Below are 23,753 nucleotides of genomic sequence, written 5' to 3' on the forward strand. Positions count from 1 at the left end.
TGATGTAGAGGCTGATTGCACCATATATATAGACCAACAGATTTAACAGTGAGGAAGATGTAAGCTCATTACCTTTGAGGGGGATGAAGGAAGCCAGGCAGTAGACATGGAAAGACAAATGTTGATGCATCCCGCAGCTCAGTTGGGGAGCTAAGAGGAAGAAGGAACAGAAATGTGAAGTTAGCTTCCTGGCGCAGGGGATACAGAGGAAGGTTTCAGACTGGGAGTGAGGAGCATAAAGCATAGAGGAGCAGTGGATTAGAGGTGGGGGCATTACCATACCAAAACATTGAATTCTAATCCGCCTAACATTTGACCCAGTGCTTCACCATATTTAGTTTAAGAGACTGAACGACTGGAGAGGGGAAACCCTCCGCTGTAGTGCAACACTTCAGCTCTGAGGTGCGGCAGGAGAGAAGTGTTTGATAAAAGTCTTCCTCTAGTGGTGACTGGCGACCTCTGGGCAAAGTCCTTCTTGGATCCTGCAGGCAGTTGTTAAGAAATACATGGAAAATTGTATTTTTCAAACATCACAGAAAAATAATCAGCATGGAAATGGCCTGTCTCTAGCTCTGTGTTCTGTCATGGTGGTTGTTTGTTTTTTTTATCTATCTAGAAAACAAGACCATGCATGTGAGAGTCCCTGGAGCTCTCCTGCCACGGCTTTCCAGTTTGAGACTCTACAGGGAATCGTGCATCTGCTGCTTTCATGGAGGTTTCTATAATGGATCCCAAAGAAGTGATTATAGGACAAAGCTATTCCTGTCAAGTAGGATAGAAACTGTGATCACCTCTTGTGACGTAAACAAACCCCAGAGGAGCTGGAAAAGGAACCTCCTGCAAGGCCCTCATCAGAACTACATAGCAAGAAGCAAAAGGCCTTTCAGCCTGTCGGCAGCTGAAATTGTGAAATCTACGCCCAAATCCATGCAACCTTACCTTCGACTCATGAGACTTGATAAACCTATTGGTTGGTGGTTTTATAAATAAGAGCTCGGCAGCAGTATTTTACTTTTGTAGTCTGAACTTAAGTAGCCGCCTCTTTCCTAGCCAGTCCAAAATTCTTTTAAGTAAAAAGGGCAAGCAGATGTTGGATCGGTCGCATGGGGTGTTAGTGGGTCCTCAAAAAAAAAAAAGAAATCTGAAATAGAACAGTGTTTCCCAGACCTCTCCTGGAGGCACACTTAGCTAGTCGGTTTTTCGGGATACCCATAATGAATATGCATGAGATAGATTTGCATACACAAAGTCTCCAATGTATGCCAATCTATCTCATGCCCACATGGAGGTGTGCCTCCAGAAAAGTAGAGGCAGAAAAGCATGCAATGCAAAGTTTAGCAATAAAAGTTCTTGAAAATATTAACAGGAATTTATTGGACCAATTATTAAACAGAAAAAGGAGCCCCAAAAATAAAAGGCAGTGCTGCAGGGTGAGAAACTCCCTACTAATCTTTGCTTGCAGACAGCTGAAAAGAAATAGACTCATCCACAGGAAGGTGAATCTGAGCGGCTCGATATCTGCTTTTTTTCAAGGCAAGAAAACAGTAAACACAAAACTGGAAAAACACCTAAAAGCACAGGCAGTTATTTCTTACATACAGCATTCCTGGTTCAGTTATAAGCAGGGTGCAAACCTGCTTAGCTGCAGATACCACTAGCTTCATCCTCTGTAACATTGCTGCAATGTCAGTACTTGGAGTAATAAAGTAATCCAAGATGCCCTGAGCGACTTAGAGGGAAATTTCAAAGCCAAATAACAAGGGAAATAGTGATTTACCCAGGTAGAACAGCAAATCTAAAAATGACTCTCATCTGCCCAGCTAAAGGTTCATGCCAGAGGAGGAGTTGCCAGAAGTACGCTTAGGCCAGGGAGGGAAACAGCATATGTGCATGACATTTTCACATGTATGCATGCTTTTTACTCCCTTGGTTGCCTGCACAAAAAAGCAGGTACAAAGTACGTTACAAAAGCAAGGGCGTTCCCTGTACGTACCCGGATCAGTCCAGACCATGGGTTATGCCTCCCTTCCCAGCAGGTGGAGACAGAGAAAAACTTGAAAGGCACCCTCACTTAACCTAGTGTGTCTCCTGCATCCCTTCAGTATTTCTCTGTCTCCAGCAGATGGAGGTGGTACAAACCCTGCAGTCTTGCCCTGTTTCTGGGGTGTAGGCTATCTCTTAAATTTTAAACAAGAGTGAACTAGCTATGAGTTGTGAATCAAGCAAGTTTAAGAAAAAAAGCAGGAAGAAGTTCTGCAGAGGGAAGTTTTCCCAATCCTCCCAGAGGGTTGTTAGATCCTGTGGGTCATCCTCTCTGGTAGCAGGTTATTGGAGCTGGGGTTGTTAACCCCATGGGGCTCCAGGCAGGTAAGTACCTGGGGAAGAGATTACTGGTGGTCCAGTCCCTCTCTTTAACCCGTGGTGTTTCTGAGCATTTAAAAAAAAAAAAAAATTTGAAATTTTTGGAAATTTTTTTTCTTTTTTGGTCTGCTGCGATCCAGGTTCCCTCCCCATCAGAATCACTGAGTTTTTAACAAAATTCGCTGCGTTTTTCACGATTTTTTGGGCCGTCCCCCCCCCCGTCCCCCCCCCACGATGCTGCGGCCATCTTTGTGTGTGGCATGTGGAAAATTGTCCGCACGGCTTTCTAGGGCTGGTATTTGTTCCCGCTGCCTACCTGGTGGGGAAGGCAGTTCTTTTTCACGGTCTGCAGCATCAGCCAAGCCTTGAGGGGCTCAAAAACTATCTGCTCCGCGGGAGCTTCAGGCTGATCCTTTCTCCCTCAGTGCAGGCACGGCAGCCATAACCTTTGCTGCAGCTCAGGCAAGGGATATGGGGGAGGGGGAGCTTCCTCCAGCACTATCACCGGTCTCTGCCAGTTCTGAGGATACTTTAGATCAGGACCAGAATTCTTTACATGAGGATCCTGCTGTTCCAGGAGGACAGGATGTTGATTCTGATTCCTTTTCTTTGGATTTTGTCCTCCTTATGCATAAAGCATTTTTGGCTTCCCGGTCTCTGCAAGGTGGTGCTTTGCCAAAGAGACCTGCGCAGGGGCCGTCCCCCAAGATAGCCAAGTACACGGATGTGCTTTGTCTCTGCAGATCATGAAGTTAAAAGGAGATGTGGCTTCGGGAGGCTCAGCCTCTCTGGGGGTCCCAGGCAGTGCTCCTGCAGATGCAGGAGTCTCTCCTCCCCCCCACCCCACCTGCTGGGGGGAGATTGGATGATGACCAGAGGAAATGGTCCACCTTGTATGGAGATGATCCTAAGGTGGTCCTCCTTCTGTTCCAGAGAGAGAAATTGGAGCCCCTCATTCCAGCTGTGCTTTCTGAGCTCGGAGTGGAACCTCCTCCGCATGCTCCGCCACAGGACAAGGTGGACATAACACTTAATGATTGTAACTCAGCTACGGAACTCTGGTTAGACTCAACCAAAAAAATAGCCGATGAAATAAACCCCATCAAAACAATAACTATCAAAGAAACAAAACAAAATAACTACTGGCATAATGCAAAAATAAAAGATGCAAAAAGAAAGCTCAGAAAATTTGAAAAAAACTGGAGAAAACACAAAACAACTGAAAACCTAACCAAATTCAGGAAACATCTAGCTTTCTACAAACAACTGATCCTTAATACTAAAAAAGAATACTATTCCAATAAAATAGAGAAGTTTGCCATTAACCCAAGAACCTTATTCTCCATAGTAACAAATCTCACAAATGACAAACAAGAATCACCTCAAAGTCTTCCTGAATCAAAATGCAATAAATTTTTTAGTGACAAAATATTAAACCTAAGAAACAAATTCCCAAAAAACAGCAAACAAGCAATTGTAATGCAAAAAAGAGATGTTAACATATGGTCCTCATTTATAGAAATATCAGAACAAGAAGTTGAATCAATGATAAAAAATATAAACCCTGCTCCACACAAAATCGATACAATACCAACAACTGAGATAAAAAAAGATTACCAATGTAGTAACCCCAACACTAACTAATATCATAAACCTATCCCTAACTGAAGGATTAATGCCAGATACACTAAAAGGGGCAATCATTAAACCAATCATCAAAAAGAAAAACAGTGACCCACTAACCCTCATTAACTACCGCCCAGTCTCAAACCTCCCATTACTAGCTAAATTAATAGAGAAAACAGTACAGAAACAGCTAGCTGAACACCTAGACAAGAATAACATACTGTACCCTTCACAACACGGCTTCCGAAAACACTACAGCACTGAGACATTACTTCTCTCACTAACAGACAACATACTTAGAGGTTTTGATAACAGTAAAGATTACATCCTTATAATGCTCGACTTATCTGCAGCCTTTGATACAGTAACCCACAAAATACTACTAAAAAGACTTGAAGAAATTGGATTATGTGACAAAACAATAAACTGGTTCAGATCCTACCTAAACAACAGGTTCTTTCAAGTCCAGATAAAAAACACATTATCAGAAAAATTTAAACTTGAAACAGGAGTACCTCAGGGTTCAGCGCTGTCTACTACCCTCTTTAACATATATATGCTACCCTTATGTCATCTGCTGGCAGGCCTAGGGATAATACATTACATTTATGCAGACGACATTCAATTAATTCTACCAATAGACGACACAATTGAGAAAACATTAAGTCTAGCTAACATGTACCTAGACATAATTAAACAACTACTAAACCAAATGGAACTGGTTATCAACATTGACAAAACTGAATTCCTTCACTTTGAGAGAAAACATACTGAAATCATTCAAACACCAATAACTCTAAGAAATAACCAAAAAATTGAGCTAGCCGAAAAAGTAAGGAATCTGGGAGTAATAATGGACCCAGAAATCAACCTGAAGCAACACATATCTATAAAAGTAAGAGAAGGCTACGCAAAACTTATGGTCCTCAGAAGATTGAAACAATTACTCACACCTGCCCACTTCAGAACAGTATTGCAAACACTTATCTTTTCTAGCACTGACTTCTGCAATGCACTCTTACTAGGACTCCCAAGCACATCGATAAGACCACTCCAGAAACTTCAAAATACTGCAGCCAGAATACTGACGGGAAAAAAGAGGAGGGACCATATAACCGAAACTCTAGCAGACTTACATTGGTTACCCATCGAATACAGGATAAAATACAAGGCCTTATGCACCATACACAAACTAATATATGATAAAGAAGCAGACTGGCTAAACACAGCCTTACGAGTCCACGTTCCACAAAAAAACCTCCGCTCAGCAAACAAAGCACTACTAACAATCCCTTCAATAAAGTCAACAAAATTAACCCAAGTGAGAGAAAGGGCTTTATCATTGGCTGGGCCCATACTATGGAACACGATGCCCTCTGAACTCAGATCACAGAATAATCTCAAATCTTTTAAGAAAAATTTAAAAACATGGCTCTTTAAAAAAAAGCATTCACTAAAGAGTGTGGAGGGTAGAGAATGAAAGTACAGGGTAATGCAGATGAGAATGAATTTACTCAATCCTACATTTAAGAAGTAATATCTCAAAGAGATAGTAACTCAATAATATACCTGGACTTGACCAACATTACTCAAATAATGATTTTATTTATGAAATTGTAACCGAACTTTATTGGCACCTGTTAGAATGTACGATATCCTACATTTACATACCTTAGTCTATGTGCCTATTTGTAAACCGTTGCGATGGTATATAACTTAGCGACGGTATAGAAAAGTTTTTAAATAAATCCCTTTTCAGCTTTTGACAGAGGAGGTTGCCAGGCAGAAAATGCTTGAGATCCTCCAATTCTTGGAGCCTCTTAAGGAACTCATGGTAGTCCCAGCACACGAGATACTTAAGGAGTTGCTGCTGAGGATACCTCATAGTGCCTCCCGTTAACAAGAAGGTGGACGGGGTCTACCTCGTCCAGATGGCTGCCGGATTCAGCTGCCTCGCCAGTCAGTGGTGGTCGAATCTACTCTCAAGAGAGCCAACTGTTCTTGGACCCATTCCTCTGTGCCCCTGGGGAAGGACCACAGAGAGATGGACGCTCTTGGGAGGAAGATGTTCCAAAGCATCCTGCTTATTGTTCGCATCGATGCTTGCCAGCTCTCCATGAGCCAGTACTTGCAGGACATCTGAAAGCAGGTGCAGGAGATGGCTGAGCAGCTGCCTCCACAGCAGGAAATCAGTCATGTCTCTGCAGCGGGAATCATTTCCCGCAGAATGGCATGGCTGCGGGCTTTGGATCTTCAACTAGAGGTACAGGAAAGACTCACTGACGTGCCATTCACTGGAGAGAATCTCTTCAGAGATAGGGTGAGGCATGCTGTGGCCCAGCTTTAGGACCACCATGAAAGCCTCCAACAACACTCCGCTAGTACTCCGGACCCGTCCTCCTTATCCAAGAGGCCGTCGAGACCAGGGCCCAGGAAGTCTCTTTTTTGCCAAAGGAAGTACTACACTCTGCATCCTCGATCCCGTCAACACCCTCAGGGTTCCTGTGGCCATCCTAGGCAGCAGAGAGCTTCCAAGCCCAGCTGACTCCTCAGTCAACTCCAGGAATGGTGTTTTGACTGGGCTGCAGGGAACATAAGCCAGTTGCCTGTATCTGGGGTGATGGACTCTCTGGTCGGGGCAGACTGCGGTTCTTCGCGAACCAGTGGGCAAGTGTAACCACAATTAAATCTATTGGGTGTCCCGCCAAATTGCTCTCCGTGCCCACACTGGGGACTGGTAGCACTTCAGAAGGTACATAAGAACATAAGAAATTGCCATGCTGGGTCAGACCAAGGGTCCATCAAGCCCAGCATCCTGTTTCCAACAGAGGCCAAAACCAGGCCACAAGAACCTGGCAATTACCCAAACACTAAGAAGATCCCATGCTACTGATGCAATTAATTCTGTAACATATACCAATGCAAGGGACACTTGTGTTCTGGTATTGCTTATGTACGGTGGCTCTTATTCAAGGACAACCAATTTTGTGGGTGTCCTTCTTTGTAGCCCCGTCTATTAATCTTTATTATCCAAAATTCAATGCAAATTTTTGTGTTTTTCTATTTTTTGAACCGTTTTCTTGTTATCTAAAAAGATCCCCTTATCTCCCCATTTTATGAGGCGACCCGCTACTTGTTTGTCAATACTTATCAGGGCATCCGTCTCAATTTCTTCTCACGGGAATCACGTCTGCCTGCCCTTTTTTTGAACCGTTTTCTTGTTATCTAAAAAGATCCCCTTATCTCCCCATTTTATGAGGCGACCCACTACTTGTTTGTCAATACTTATCAGGGCATCCGTCTCAATTTCTTCTCACGGGAATCGCGTCTGCCTGCCCGACATGGGCCATGTTTCGGCACTCTTGTGCCTGCTTCAGGGGCTTGTGCTTGTGCTTGTGCTGTGTCCTAACCAGGTACTCGATAACTGTTAGTTCTCCGGCTATGAAAATAACACAGTTAATTCTCATCTTCAGTCTATTACAGCAGACTTTTTCATATACCGTTTACACGTTCTAAAATACTTACTTTCGTGTTGACCATGTTTCTAGAAACATGTTTCTAGAAACATGGTCAACACGAAAGTAAGTATTTTAGAAGCAGGCACAAGAGTGCCGAAACATGGCCCATGTCGGGCAGGCAGACGCAATTCCCGTGAGAAGAAATTGAGACGGATGCCCTGATAAGTATTGACAAACAAGTAGCGGGTCGCCTCATAAAATGGGGAGATAAGGGGATCTTTTTAGATAACAAGAAAACGGTTCAAAAAATAGAAAAACACAAAAATTTGCATTGAATTTTGGATAATAAAGATTAATAGACGGGGCTACAAAGAAGGACACCCACAAAATTGGTTGTCCTTGAATAAGAGCCACCGTACATAAGCAATACCAGAACACAAGTGTCCCTTGCATTGGTATATGTTACAGAATTATTATTGAAGGGAAGAGGTTGGTTGATGAACTGATGCAATTAATAGCAGTGGCTATTCCCTAAGTAAAATTGATTAATAGCCATTAATGGACTTCTCCTCCAAGAACTTATCCAAACCTTTTTTGAACCCAGCTACACTAACTGCACTAACCACATCCTCTGGTACTACAAGTGGAGCTCTCCTCCCTCTTAAAGGCCAGAGTGGTCGAGCCCGTACCACCAAGGCAAAGAGGATAAGAATTCTACTCATGGTAGGTCCTGATTTCAAAGACAACAGGTGGACGCTGTCCCACCCTAGATCTAAGAGCCTTGAGCAAGTTTCTAAAAAGAGAAAAGGTCAAGATGGTTTCCCTGGGCACCTTGATTCCCTTTTTGCAAAAAGGGGACTGGCTTTGCTCCCTCGACCTAAAAGACGCATGCACTCACATCGAGATTTTCCCCGTCAAAGGAAGTGTGTCCAATTTGTGGTGGGAACACAGCCCTTCCAGTACCAGGTGTTGCCATTCGGGCTGGCGTCCGCCTCTCGGGTCTTCACAAAATAACTGGCCATGGTGGTGGTGCACCTCCGTAGACTGGGAGTGCATGTCTTCCCTTATCTGGACGATTGGCTGTCGAGAGCAAGTCTCGAGCAGGGGCCATCAGGTCCCTTGCTTGACAATTCAGGTGTTGGAGTCACTAGGATTCATTCTGAACTACCCAAAATCCCATCTCAGCCTGTCACCTCAATTGGACTTCATAGGAGCCCTGCTAGACACGGCTCAGGCCAAGGCCTTTCTGCCCTGCCAGAGGGCTGTTGCCGTGGCGACCATGGCAGCAAAGATTCAACAGAGCCAGCAGTTATCAGCATGGCACGTTAAGGCTGTTGGGCCATATGGCCACCACTGTCCATGTTACTCGCCTGGCATGTTTACACATGCAAGGAGCCCGATGGTTCTGAGTTCACAGTGGCACCAGGCCACTCAGAGCCTCCAGGATTGCATCCATGTTACCCTGTCTCTCAGGGACTCATTGTCCTGGTGGCAGGTACTTTCCAATATGGAAGAGGGGATCTCATTTCAGAGTCCCCCCACTCAAATTGTCCTAAGGACAGATGCATCTGCCCTAAAGTGGGGAGCTCATATAATGGGCTCAGCACCCAGGGTCTATGGTCTGCTCAGGAACGGGCTTGTTAAATTTCTGGAGCTTCGGGCGATCCGGTAGCCCTTTGGGCTTTCAGAGATCGGCTGTCCATCAAAGTTGTTGTGATCCAGACCAACAACCAGGTAGCCATGTGGTATGTCAACAAGCAGGGAGACACAAGGTTGTACCTCCTGTGTCAGAAAGTGGTCCAGATGTGGTCGTGGTCCCTGTCCCATGGGATGGTGCTCAGGGCCATGCACCTGGCTGGGACGGAGAATGTGGAAGCAGACAGGTTGAGTCAAATCTTTAGAGTCCACGAGAGGTCCCTGGACCAGGGGAAGGCAAATCGGATATTCCACCTCTTGAGGAACCCAGATCTGGATCAGTTCGCATCCCCCTGCAACAGGAAGGTGCCTCGGTTCTGCTCCCTATACAGGACAGATGGCAAACCAGCCTCGGACGCCTTTGCCCGTCATTGCGGCAAGGGTCTTCTGTATGTGTATCCTCTGATTCCCTTAGTAGCAAAGACTTTGTGAGGGTAGGGGCTCTATGATCCTCATAGCCCCTCATTAGCCAAAACAGGTCTGATTTGCAATCCTGTAGGAGTTGTCCATCCGGAAACCAATCAGTCTGGGGACTTCCCCAGATTTCATCATGAAAGCTCAGGGCAGGCTGCGGCATTCCAATCTTGTTGCTCATAGCCTGGATGTTGAGAGGTTGATTCTGTTGCCACTTGATCTTTTAGAAGATGTGTCTCGGGACCTGGTGGCTTCTAAAAAGCCTTCCACTTGAAAGTCCTATGGATTGAAGTGGAGGAGGTTTTCCGTGTGGTGGGAGCAGAAGGCCCTAGATCCGTTCTCCTGATCCACACAAAAACTGCTTAATTACTTTCTACACCTATCTGAGTCTGGCTTGAAAACCAACTCCGTTAGTTGATCTGAGTGCAAATGGCACATATCACCAAGGTGTAGATGGTATGCCCATCTCTGTACACCCTATAGTTGTATGGTTCATGAGGGGCATGCTTCAGTTGAAGCCTTTCCTAAGGCCTCCTGCTATGTCTTGGGACCTCAACGTGGCGGCACATTTTATTTTCTGTATCGTGCGGGAATGACTAATAGGGCCATCAACATGCATTTACATGTTGCGGGCGCTATTAGTCTCGGGGGGGGGGGGGGGGGGGGGGGGTTGGACGCTCGTTTTTGATGCACTATTACCTCTTACTGAATAAGGGGTAAAGCTGACGCGTCGAAAACGCGCGTCCAAATGCGGGTTAACTGTGCGCTCCTGTAAGTGCAGCCTAAATCCCTCTGGCCTAATTGCTGTCTTGTCAATTGCAAAATGAGGATTTCTCAGGACTTCTGAGAACTGAGTCTCTTTGGGAAATCTACATGGATTTATAAGTATACCCTGTGAAGACACCTGCTCATAGGCCTCAGCCAAGCTTCCCATGGGCCCAGATTGACTCCATGACAGCACAACCAGGAGCTGCAAATCCCAACATACCTGAGTACAAAATACAATATGAAAACAGGCCAAAATAGTTTGACTCATGTCCAGGAGCAGATGATGCCTCGTGGAACGTATCCAGCCAAACACAAGAAGCAGTTTACCTCAGAAATAAAAAACCTGCCACAACCACCAAGAAGTTTTCCTCTGGTAACTCGAGAAGCAGAGAGAAATAGCAAGATCAGGCATAGTCTTGATACTCTGATTTGGAGAGGCTCGACACTGAGGGATCTACATTTGGTTTTGTATTTTTATTGACCTGTCATTTTCTGCCTCCTCTTCTGGGATTCCAGCTCAGTTGGAACCAACCTGTACTGGACTGTGGCATTATGAGCCTTCATTTGAAACTACCTGGAGTTTTCTCTCTCATTTTTTGTGTGTTTGTAGTGTGCCACCTATGTCAAGTAGCGCTATAGAAATAATAAGTAGTACTATAAACCCTACCGAGCACAGCCATTACAATGATGGTCCTTGACTTGTGCTCACAAACCATAGCTCAGGAACTCTGTTCACTGGGACTCTATTTGGCCACCTGAAGTTTCCCTTGAGCAACTGAGATTCCCTCCCCCTAGGGAACCATGAGTAACTTTACCACAGCAGCCCCAGCTAGCAGAAGCCAGGCCCGGAAATTGAACCTGGATCTTCTGCACAACAGCGCTGCTGCTCAACAGTATTTTTAAATTGATTTCCCTGGAATCTCTGGGCATTTAGAGAAAAAAATTGAAAATATCCCCAGATTTTCATATTTGGGAGGGTCTCACATGGCACAGGCCTCTGAGAAATGAACATTTTATGAAAAGGTTTTTTTTTTTTAAAAAATGGTACAAACAATTGGCTTTGCATACGTTTGTTTCTTGTGTACCCCAGGAAACAACATAACTTAAATGCTGGATACAAATCAACCCAAACAGACTCCTCATCCCCCAATCCAACACCTCACCCTTCTCCCATCATCTCTCCTATCCCTTGCATAAGTGATGAACTCCCTAATAATCATCATAATAATTCTTTCTCTTTGGGTCAAAAAAGCAATGTAAAAGTTTTTATTAAGAATCATTTTCCTAGTTGTATCGTATCTCATAATTCCTAGTTGGCAGCCTCTGCAGATATGGATCTCATATAGCCTGAGAACTTTGCCTGCACTGAAAAGAGGTTGCACAGGCTAATCTCTCTCTCTCTTTCTCTCTCTCTCTCTATATATATATCTATATATCATGTTGTACAACATATTCCGCCACTGTCTGGAACTTGCCACATCATCACGATATTTCACTTTCCTACTAGAAAAGTGCTTTTTAAACTAACATTGTTGTCCTCTTTCGCCTAATGTGTAACCCCGAGCAGTCATCAAACAATTTTGCTTGTATTCTGGGCAGCAATTATCCCAAAAGATCACTTAAGAAACCTGAGATTTTCCCCCAGTAGAGCTTTACCACTAGACAAAACCAAAAGGAATGCACTAGTGTTCTCCTGTGTGGTACACATGTTACTCAGTTACTCGATATGATCGATTTTGCCTTAAAAAGCTCTTTTCTGAAAAAAATAGGCTCTGTATAAGACCTTATATTGAACCTTCCTCATTACCATATTGTCTGTCAAAGTGGGAGCCCTGACAAAAGTAAGACATAGTTGCTCAGATGTTATCCTTTGAGGCCGTTTCCCACTTTCATACAAAGATATCATAAGAAAGGTTGGGATTCATGCTGCCAGTGACTTCCGCAACTGGGAAACTGACATTCATTCCAGTTCCTTTATCTTAAAAAGGGCCTCCATTTGGGCAAAACCCTTCCTACAGATTCCTTGGTCATAATGCCTCAGTTGAAGATCGGGGGGAAACCCCTTATCATCTAAGCCGTAAGCTTCCTTGAGCTCCAGAAAAGTAAATAGAGTATCATCCTCCATCAGCTATGCCACTTGGATCAACCCCTTCTGAGCTTAGGCAAAAAATCCCCCAACCTGGGTTACAGGAAGAAAATCCAGATTTTACATAACAAGTAAAAGGGAGTTTATTATAAAGCTGCATCTAAACATATTTGTAACAGATTTCCAGACCATCTGCAAAGGATTAACAAACATACTGGAATGTACATGTTTTTGGCAATTTATTAGTCTTGGCATGTAACACATAGTGGTTGTATCGGATGTAAAAGTGCAATTCCGAAATACAAACCAACATAGTAAGAAGATGTATATAGCCAGTCTCTGTCTAAATCCAGCAGACTGAAATCTCCCAGCTTTCAGTTGTTCCATAGCCAAGAAAAGGCCAATCCTGGCTTAGCCAAAGTGAACATTTTAATAGCTTTGGCTATATATATTTAGGCCCATTTGTGGTGCCAGTATGGGCATGATCCCCAGACTTGTAGGTGCTAAATGTAAAACTCAGTTTTCTAAATGTTTTCATCAACTGGTGTAGCAGGGGGAAGATACTGTCCACCTCTCCACTCTTTCTCTTCCTCATTCTACCTTTGGCCTTCCTTTCTCCGCTGTCTTGATCTTCTGTATCTCACATATACTCACAGTGTCCTGTTGCGCTCCCTCATTGCCTTGTGTGGGCTCCCCTGGTAGGATAGGGTCTGACAGCTGCTTTGGTGCTCCATTCCTGCTGGCAGTATGGGGTTCACTGGCTGGATCACCTCTCTTTTCTTCATAGATGGTGATCTGGGCTTTGCCAACTGCCTCTGATTTCTCCTTAACACTAGAGTTGTTGTCATACATTTGCTCTTACAGGAGTTTTGTATTTTCTTCTCAGGAGAACAGGTGACTTGGGGCAGATACAGGAGCCTGGGTATCAGTAATTCCCCCAGGTAGGGAAGTATGTGAGTAAAGAAAAAAAGATTCCTAATGTGCAAATATATGCACGAGGACTTGCAGGGTACCTGCTCTTGGCTGTCTCTTGGTGGTGTAACATGTAATTGTTTTTCTGAACTTGTACTTGCTACAGATGCTGTATTTCCCAGTTTTTTATTGATGTGGGAAGTCATCTGGTTCCCTTTTGCTTTTATTGCAGGGACATGGCTATTATACTTGCCCTGCACCTGGAGCATCAGCTTGGCAGCAGACGGAGGCAGTCTGCCAGACCTGCCCATGCTGGCACTCTTTGGAACAGGGGCAGTTCTGATGCGGGGAGCAGGTTGTACCATCAATGACATGTGGGATCGAGACTTTGACAGAAAGGTAAGAGCTCCTGGTTATGCTTGTAGTTGGTTGGTTTATGCAGCAGCGCTAGGTGGCTTACAAATAGCATAAAATCGAAAACATTGAAATGTGATACAGCAGTTAAGACAAAATATATTTATGGTAGACATTAAAAGAGATCACAAAAACAATCTTCCATTCTAACAGCAAGCTTGCTCAAAGAATACGGTCTTTAAATACTACTTAAAAGTTTTGGTATAGTACAAGGAGTGCATTTCGACAAGAAGATCGTTCCACAAATCAGGAGTAGCCACTGAAAAGGGCCATTGCCGAGTCTCGGACAAATATGTTTTGCGTACAGATAGAACCTCCAACAAGGCTTTCTGAGAGGAGCTCAATAAAACATGAATACAGGGAATTGATGGTCAGGCAAGCAATTTTTGTGTTCCAGCAAGGCAGTCTTAAATCTGGTCCTCCACTGTACAGGAAGCCAGTGAAGATCTGACAATACTGGCATAATATGCTGTTGCATCAACAGACCTGATATAAGGCAAGCAGCAGCATTCTGAAGGAGCTGCATCAATACTGAGTTGCAGATGGTAGTGCCAATACAGCACATTACAATAATCCAGAAGTGGGGTTATCATTACCCGCAGAATTGTTCAAAAAGCATATGGCTCTAATTGATTTTTTAGTGGACATAAAAGGCACATTTCTTAGCATTCATACAGGTGAATCAAGAACCAGTGCGTTATGTACCTCTACCAGCAGATGGAGATGGAGCAAAACTGACATCATGGTATTATACCCCTGCAGTGACATCAGCCCACCACTATTCTCTGTCTCCAGCAGATGGTGGATGACCATCTCCCTACTGGGGATTGCTTAAAAAAAAAAAAAAAGAATTTTCCAAAGGAGAACAGAAGAATTATTTTCCCGACTTTCCTGTAGTGATTCCTTATGGTCACTCCCTCAGTTGAGAATTCCTGAGGTGATTTCTTTGGAGTGCCTTGATCCAGTGGCTGGTTTTTTAGCCAGCGTGGATTTAGCTGTAAAAACAAAAAACAACCAGCTGAAAGGCAGGCAGATGCAGGAGGCCGAGCGCAGCGATGAAGGTCCTTACCCTCTCCCCCCGCAGTCAGAGACCAATCTTGTACTCAGCCAGGACGGGCTGAGCTCAGGTAAAGGGGTAATTTAAAAAAAAAAAAGTAGGGATTCCTCTTTTCCCCCCCTCCCCCACCTGGTCCCCATGCTCGGCGTGCCAATCGAACGGTTGTTCCCGCCTCCAAGGGAACTTAGGGAACATGGGTGGTTTGGCTGTGTGCTTGGCTATGCATCCAAATTGTGCGTCCAGTTTGTGCACCTAGTTAGGTACATAGGAGCGCCTACAGGGTGCCCAGTTATGTGCGCGCACACACTTATTTGTGTGCACTTGCTCTGTGTGTTGCTTGTCATATTCGGGCATCCCAACCTAGCATTCCCTCTAATTTGTGTCAGCGCTGTTTGGAGGCTCAGGGAGACTTGCCTCCATCTGATTTTGTTAAGCTCGGTTCTTCCCAGCCTGTTACGGCAATGGAGAAAAAGCTGCCAGAAATATTGTCTGATTTTGGGATTCCCCTAACTGATTTGTCAGCGGGGGAGTTAGTTCAGTGGGTGCAGGTCCCATGCCCCCTGGTTTGGGTATGGATCCTTCTGCCTTTTCTTGGGTAGAATTTTTTTCGAGGATTGCAATCCTTTCTTCAGGTGCAGTCCCCAGTCCCGGCCAATCTTGAGAAGTCAGGATCGCAGGCTGCAGATTCCTGCATGCCTGGTGCTGTGGATAAGCATCTGAGAAAGCCTAAATCTGCTGCAGGCCTTCCTGAAAGGGACCCATATGGCACGGATGATGAAAGCTGATCCTTCCTCCCTGGAAGATGGGGAAATTCTTCCAGGTTTGGAGCCATATAGAACTATGTTGCATTTCTTTCATAGAGATGAGTTAACCAGCTCTGATTTCCCAGATATTGAAGATGATGGGAATTCTGGGGGTTGAATCCTTGTCTAAGCCAAAGAAAGATCCCATTTTGATTTCTTTGCATAAAGCCTTTTGTTTCTTCCATATTAAGGCCATCCAAGAATTGATTGATCTTGAATGGGGTGCCCTGGAAGCTAATTTTAAAGGGGGATGAGTTTTGGAAGGACTGTACCACCTGGATCCAGCTGCGAAAGAGCAATTGCACTTTCCGAAGGTGGATGTGCTTGTGTGTGCTGTTACCAAGCGGTCGACTATCCCCGTAGAAGGGGAAGTGACTTGAAGGATGCAAGGATAGGAGAATTAGGGCTACCTTAAACACGCTTTTGAAGCAATGGCAATTAATTTGCAGATAGCTTCTTTCTCAGGAAGTCAATGAATCTGGTGTGAATTCCAAGGCAGTGATGGAACTAGCAGGCGCCTTTTTGGCAGATGCGGACTGCAGTTTGGTCCGCAATTCAGCCAGAGAGGTGGCTTTGGAAATAGCAACTAGGCGTCAGCTGTGGCCGAGAAATTGGTCAGCCGATAAAACCTTGAAGTCTAATCTTATGAAATTGCCCTTTAAAGGCTTGCTCTTGTTTGGAAGTGAGCTGGAGAAAATGGGCAATAAGTGGGGTGAGTCCCAGGTTCCTCGATTACCAGAGGATAAGAAACAGGCGCCAAGCTTCTTCAGCACGAGAGGTAGTACTAGGGGATTCAGATATTTTTGACCCTATAGAGGAGTGTCTTTTCATAGGACTCGACCTTTGCGTAGGTCTCAGACCTTTTGTCTCAGGCAGCCCAGATGGGATGCAGGCTCAGGAGGTGGAACACCCTGGGTCTCCCAAAGAAGGTGTGCCAACCCAGCCCCAGGAACAGGAGATAGGTCGCCTCTCTCTTTTTTTATTGGAGGTGGGTCAAGAACACGTCAGACCAGTGAGTTCTGGAGGTGATAAGAGATGGCTATGTGCTGGAGTTTTCCAATGTTCCTCGGGACGTGTTCATGGTGATTCCCTGCAACTTTACGCAGAAGAGAGAGGCAGTGAAGTGTACATTGTCAAGACTCCTCAACCTGGGGGCTGTGGTTCCAGTGCCCACATCTCAAGAAAATACGGGTCAATATTCCAATTATTTCAATGTGCCCAAGAAGGAGGGCTCTTTTTGTCCCATCCTGGATCTCAAAGGGGTCATCTGTCATTTGCGTGTGACTTGTTTTCGCATGGAAGCCTTGCGCTCAATGATAATTGCAGTATAGTGGGAGGATTTGTCCAAGCCATATCTGCATATTCCTATCCAGCAAGGGCATCAACAATTTCTGCGTTTCGCGGTTTTGGGGTGTCGACATCAGTTTCGAGCGCTACTTTTTGGTTTGGCCACCGTGCCCAGAACGTTTTCCAAGGTTATGGTGATGGTGACAGCGGAGTTGAGAAACAATGGTATCCTGGTACACCTGTATCTGGACGACTGGCTGATTCGGGCCAAGAGTCTGGAAGAGAACCTCCACGTCATGCACAAGGTGATCTTGTTGTAGGAGCTGGATTGGGTTGTGAACCTGGCCAAGAGCAATCTTCAGCCATCTCAGTAGCTAGATTATCTCGGTGTTCAGTTCAACACAAAACAGGGTAGGGTGTTAGTGCTGAAAGGCCTTATTCAGAAGCTGATGGCGCAGGTACGTCTGACGAACACAATACGCCCAACAGTGTGGTACTCTTTACAGGGGCTCGGATTGATGGCGGCAACCCTGGAAGAATTGCCGTGGGTGAGGGCACATGTGCTTCCTCTTCAGTGCTCCCTGCTGTCTTGTTGGTGCCCACAGTCTCAGGACTATTTGTTTTGGCTTCACTTGCTGATGGAGGTCTGCACTCAACTGCAGTGATTATTAAAAGCGGATTATCTAAGAAAAGGGTTTCCCTAAGATCACCAGACTGGCTAGTATTCATGACAGATGCGAGCCTCCAGGGTTGTAGAACTCACTGTCAGGAGCTGAGAGCACAAGGGTGTTGGAGTGCAGAAGAGTCTCTCTGAAACATCAATCATCTGGAAGCACATGTGGTCCGGTTGGCATGCTTGTAGTTTAGCGACCGATTGCAGGAACGAGCAGTCCGGATAATGTCAGACAATGCAACGACAGTGGCATACATCAATTGGCAGGGAGGAATCGAGAGCCAGCAAGTGTTGCAGGAAATAGCCCAACTTATGGAATGGGTGGAAGTGCATCTTCAGGAGATCTCAGCTTTGCACATTGCAGTAAAAGTCAATATAAGAGCCAATTTTCTCAGCTGACAGTCTGGATCCAGGAGAATGGGAATTGTCAAATGAGGTGTTTCAGCTAATAGTGGATCGCTGGAGCATTCCTTTTCTGGACCTGCTGGTGACTTCTCGCAATGCAAAGGTTCCTTGCTTCTTCAGTCGCAGGAGAGACCCAAAATCCTTGGCATTGATGCCTTGTGCTGGAGTGGCCAGAGGGCAAGCTGCTGTATATTTTTCCCCAGTGGCCCATGTTGGGCAGAATGATTCGGAAGATGGAGAATCACAGGGGGGTGGTGCTTCTGCTGGCAGATTGGCCCAGGAGATCGTGATATGCGAATTTGTGAAGGCACCTAGTGGATTCTTCCCTCTAGTTTCTGGTGCACAGGGATATGCTATGGCAGATGCCTGTTCTTCATGAAGATCCGACTCAGTTTTTGTCTTAGGGTATGGTTCGAGAGGGCTTGTTCTTGAGAGGGCTTGGTTGCTGAAGCATGGATGTTCTACTGTGTGATCCTGTAGGCGCTGGGAGAAGGGCCGCGCAGCCGGCGCAGGACCCATCGGGGTAAGGCCTTAACTTCTCGCCCTACCACCAATGGCACCGCACCGGCCACGAGGCTTTAACTATGCTCTCAATACCCGACTTACTTACCTCCAGCCGGCCTCCCCTTGCCGCATCGAGTCGCCACGAGTCGAGTCGCACGGCCGATGACGTTACAGAAGAGCGACTAAGGCGACAGTCAATCTACAAAACTCAAAGCAAGCTAGGCGTCACGCGCCGAAGGAGCGCGACAAAGGAGCCTGCCCCTTTGAGCGCCCCTTCGAGCAGCCCCGACAGACAGCCCAGAAGGTCTTCGTCGTTCTTCCCCTCATACGTGGACATATCCACGCGGACTTCAGTCCCACAACGGAACAAGGCAGTAAGTTGCAACCTACTTTATTACGCACATTCCAGAAAGGACTGCATAGTACCCCGTACGACCAGCCCAAGCAAAGCCCGGCTAAACAGCACTGCTGGGAAAGTCTTTAAGACCAGCCAGTACCTAATGGTAATCTGAGAACTGAGTGATCCCCCCTTGATTTGTCTCCCGTTCAGTTGCTTAATAGGTATGCTGCCTAATCCTCGGAACCATCCCTACATTTGCTCCCTATCTGTGAGTTAGGTTAACACATTAATGCGCCTACCCTAGAACCCCCTTAAGAGAGACCCCGTCTCTTGTCTCTTGCTAGACACACTGTTTTTGTAGCTCAGACAGCTGCTCTTTAACCTGCTCTGTTCTCTAGACACCCTGAAATGTGATACTTTCTGTCATCACTGTATAATCTGCTTTATACATTATCTAGTCATCACTGTATAATCTGCTGTCATCACTGTATAATCTGCTTTATACATTATCTAGTCTGTAATGTGCATTATCTATTCAGCATTGTTCACTATCCTGTTAGCACTGTTCAACATACCGTGGGCATTTCCCACATAATTTTATAATCGCCCAGCTCACTACCGGCATAACATTACAGTCCAACAATGCCTCCGTTTATCGGCGACTGCTCCTTATCCTATCAGTCTGGACACCACTCAAATATTCTCCTTTCTTTCTCACATCAGACCACACATCACAAGACCACTCACAACAAAAGAAGGCTTATTCCAATACACATCCTTACACGCACGCAAGCCATCAGTCTCTCATTCATCTCTATTATTTTGTTCAACGCACAATCACTCAAGAAGAAAACTCATCTCTTACATGACATTCTTACTGATTCTAAACCAGAGATATGCGCTGTTACTGAAACCTGGTTTAAACAACACGACACTCCCCTCATCAACCAACTACCCTTAGACAACTACGATGTGTTCTCAATCCCACAGAAAAAGAAGAGAGGAGGCAGCTTACTCCTGGCTGTAAAAAAGGACCTACAACTTCTGTCCCAGAAATGTGATATCCCAAACCAGTACGAAATTGGCTTTTTCAAATCTAAGTCACTCCAACTGTGTCTCATTTACACCCCCCAGGTCTTCTAGAGAAAGATTCATCCCCCCTTATTGAATTCTTTGCAAATTCCCTATCCCCCGATGTACCCACGATTATCCTAGGAGACTTTAACTTACATGTGGATACTTCCCCGCAATCCCCGGCATGCGAAGCATTCATTTCCTCCCTCGAAGCTATGGGTTTCCAACAAATTGTGAACTCTCCCACACACAAAGCTGGCCACACCCTAGATCTGATTTTTATCAACTCCCCCATCAACATAAGCAATCCCCCCTCATGCATCCCAGTACCCTGGTCTGATCACTCCCTGATTCAGACTAAACTTACTCTTCCACAAATTTCCCCTACCTTGCCCCGTCAGCCCATATCTTTCAAATATCGCAAAACTTGTACTGTAGATACCATTACTCAAGCATGCTCGGACTTAGACAATCAAATTGACCTCTCGACCCCAGATAACGCCTTCTCCACCTGGGCCAATCTCACCCTTAACATTGCAAATAAACATTGCCCTCTAATAACGAAAATCGTCAACCCGAACCGTAGAAATAGAAAACCCTGGTACACACCTGACCTCAGAAATCTTAAAACTCAGCTCAGAGCGGCTGAAAGGTCTTGGCGCAAACACCAATCCCCCGCAACCAAAACAATCTATTACCAACGCATGCACGAATATAGAAATTCCATCCTCCAAACTAAACGTGAATACTACGCCAGAAAAATACATGGTCTTCAACATAACCCCAAGGCCCTCTTTTCCATGGTTGCTGACCTGACCTCTCCCTCTCACACACAACAACCAGCAAATTCCTCTAAAAATCGTTGCAATGAGTTAGCACATTTCTTTAAAAATAAGGTCTCCTCCATCACAGCACACTTCTCTCACAATAATTTCAATATTAATCTTCCTATTTTCAGCTCTTCAGTTTCCCTCTCCTCTTTTGACTCCTCCTCCTCCCTGGAAGTAGAGAACATCCTAAAAAAAATGAAACCCTCATCACATCCCTCTGAAACTATCCCTTCCAAACTCCTACTATCTATACCCAAAGTGATCGCCAAACCACCATCGAATATTCTTAACTGCTCCCTAGAGCATGGCACAGTCCCTAATTTTCTCAAACAAGCAGTAGTGAAACCGCTACTCAAAAAACCCAATCTGGATCCCGCCACATTGTCTAATTACAGACCTGTTTCCAACCTACCCCTCCTAGCTAAAGTCCTTGAAAAACTAGTTAACTCTCGCCTTTCTGATCACCTTGAGCAAAACAATATTCTCCCGCCCACCCAACATGGTTTCAGGAAGCATTTAAGTACTGAAACTTTACTGCTCTCCCTGTACGACACACTCATCAGAGGAACCGACTCAGGATCCTCTTATCTGATTGCCATGCTTGACATCTCCGCTGCGTTCGACACAGTCAATCACGCTGTCCTCCTCAACATCCTCAGGAGTATTGGGATCACTGGTAATGCTCTCGCCTGGATACAATCGTATCTCCAAAATCGCTTTTTTACCATCTTAGTGGACAACAACGAATCTGACCCCATCAGTCTCCCCCAAGGTGTGCCCCAAGGCTCTTCCCTCTCCTCTACCCTCTTTAATATATACATGCTTCCCCTTACCACTCTTCTCACCAACCTTCACATCAAGCATTTCATTTATGCTGACGATGTGCAAATCATATTCCCCTTTTCTGACTCCCTCCAAACTGCTCTACAAAACTGGGAATCCTGCCTTTCCGCCATCAACCAACTCCTCACTGACATGCACCTGGCTCTAAATCCCAACAAGACTGAGCTATTAATCATCTCTAATAAGCAGCCGCTTCCAGCCATCCCACTTGCATACTCATCGACCACTTTCCCCGCGCACATTCGCAATTTAGGTGTCCTCATTGATAATCATCTTACTTTTAAACCTTTCATTAAATCTATCATAAAGGAATGCTATTTTAAGCTACAAACGATAAAAAAAACTCAGACCCCTGCTACACTTCTCTGATTTCCGTACAGTACTTCAGTCTATTATTCTGTCTAAAATAGACTACTGTAACGCACTCCTCCTTGGCATCCCTGCAACACACACCAAGCCGTTACAACTTTTACAAAACGCCGCTGCTCGTATACTGTCAAATTCTAAAAAAAGAGACCATATCACTCCCACACTTATCGATCTACATTGGCTCCCAATACACTCACGAATACTTTATAAAGCACTCTCCCTCATCCATAAAAGTCTGTTAAACTCAAACCTTAATTGGATCAACCCCCCCTCCTCCCCCACACCTCCAGTAGACCCACCCGCCCAGCCCTCCAAGGAACCTTACGTGCCCAACCCATCAAATCATTCAAACTCTCCTCCACTTTAAGCAGAGCTTTTTCACTCGCCGGCCCCACCATATGGAACTCCCTTGCCTCACGATATACGCATGGAGACCTCCACTCCCAAATTAAAAAAAAAACTGAAAACCTGGCTTTTCCAGCAAGCCTACCCCACGTCACCCCCCCTACATAAAAATTCCTCTGTGAATCATCCCCCGATTTTTGACTAAGAATGCTTTATGACCACTGATTCTTGTACATTGTTATTTATGTTATAGTTGTTGTATTTATATATTGAGTTTGCTTTGCCATTTCAATATTATCCACCCTCCCTGTTAATTGTATTATTCGGTTACTTGTAAGGGCCCCGCCCAAAAGTTTGTGTTTTTTGTGAACCGATACGATGTGCGAACGGCTATCGGTATAGAAGAGACTTTAAATAAATAAATAATTGCCACCTTGTTAAGAGTGAGAAAGTTCTCCACTTCCTTGGCCTATGTGCAGGTTTGGTGAGTGTTTGAGGCTTGGTGTGAAGACTGAGGGGTTCTTCCTCGTTCGGTTAAGATCCCGCTGATTTTGGAATTTTTGCAGGATGGATTGAGTAAAGGGTTGGCCCTTAATTCATTCAAGTTACAGGTGGCGGCTCTTGTCTGTTTCCGAGGTCAGGTGAATGGTGGACCTTGTTGGCTCATCTAGATGCGACCCGTTTCTCGAAAGGTGTGAAGCATCTTTGTCCTCCTTTGCGGTTACTGGTGGCCTTGTGGAATCTTACTCTATTTTTGGATTTTTTAGCAGACCATACTTTTGACCAATGTGTAACCTTTCCTTGAGGTTGCTGGTCTTGAAAACGGTGTTTCTTGTGGCAATTTGTTCTGCGCGTCGAGTATCCAAACTGCAAGCCTTGTCTTGCCAGGAGCTGTTTCTATAAGTGACTCCAGGGCCATACAGTTCCTTCCTTTTTGCCAAAAGTGGTCTTGGATTTTCACTTGAATCAGTCTATTTTCCTGCCGTCTCTGGACAGGGAAAGAGTTGTGGAGGAATATCGCCTGTACAGCTCTTGGATGTCAAGAAGCATATCTTGAGGTATTTGGAGGTTTCTAAACCTCTTAGAAAGATGGATCACCTGTTTATTCTCCATGGTGGAAGTAAACAGGGCGAGCTGGCATTGTGGGCTACAATAGGCCGCTAGATTAAGGAGGTAGTCACGGCCACATATATGAATGCTGAGCTGCCATTGCCTAGTTAGGTTAGGGCTCAGGCAGTGTCACAGGCGGGCGGAGGTTAGATTGTTATCTCCGATCAAAATTTGCCGAGCTATGACATGATCCTCTTTACATACCTTTTCCGGGCATTATTGCCTGGATGTGTAGGCCTGGGAGGACGCAGCCTTTGCATGTGCGGTTATGACGACTATGGGCAGCTTCCCACCCTGTTTCAAAGTAGCTTTGGTACATCCCATTGGTTCTGGATTCACCTGTGTGAACGTAAAGAAAGGAGAAATTACTACTTACCTG

At 45.2% G+C, this 23,753-nt stretch overlaps 1 protein-coding gene across 2 annotated transcripts in view; it reads left to right on the forward strand.

Annotated features, from left to right (window-relative positions):
• Positions 1-23,753, forward strand: part of COQ2 (coenzyme Q2, polyprenyltransferase) — a 105,710-nt gene that overhangs the window by 24,723 nt on the left and 57,234 nt on the right. The window contains exons 2-3 of one of the 2 annotated variants that reach the window (XM_029599565.1): positions 617-970; positions 13,553-13,719. In XM_029599565.1, the coding sequence (XP_029455425.1) occupies positions 628-970; positions 13,553-13,719 (510 nt within the window). In that variant the 5' untranslated portion in view covers positions 617-627. The remainder of the gene's footprint in view (positions 1-616; positions 971-13,552; positions 13,720-23,753) is intronic. The other variant, XM_029599572.1, reaches the window with a different exon arrangement.

This window comes from Rhinatrema bivittatum, chromosome 1, assembly GCF_901001135.1.
Source record: "Rhinatrema bivittatum chromosome 1, aRhiBiv1.1, whole genome shotgun sequence".
NCBI lineage: Eukaryota > Metazoa > Chordata > Amphibia > Gymnophiona > Rhinatrematidae > Rhinatrema > Rhinatrema bivittatum.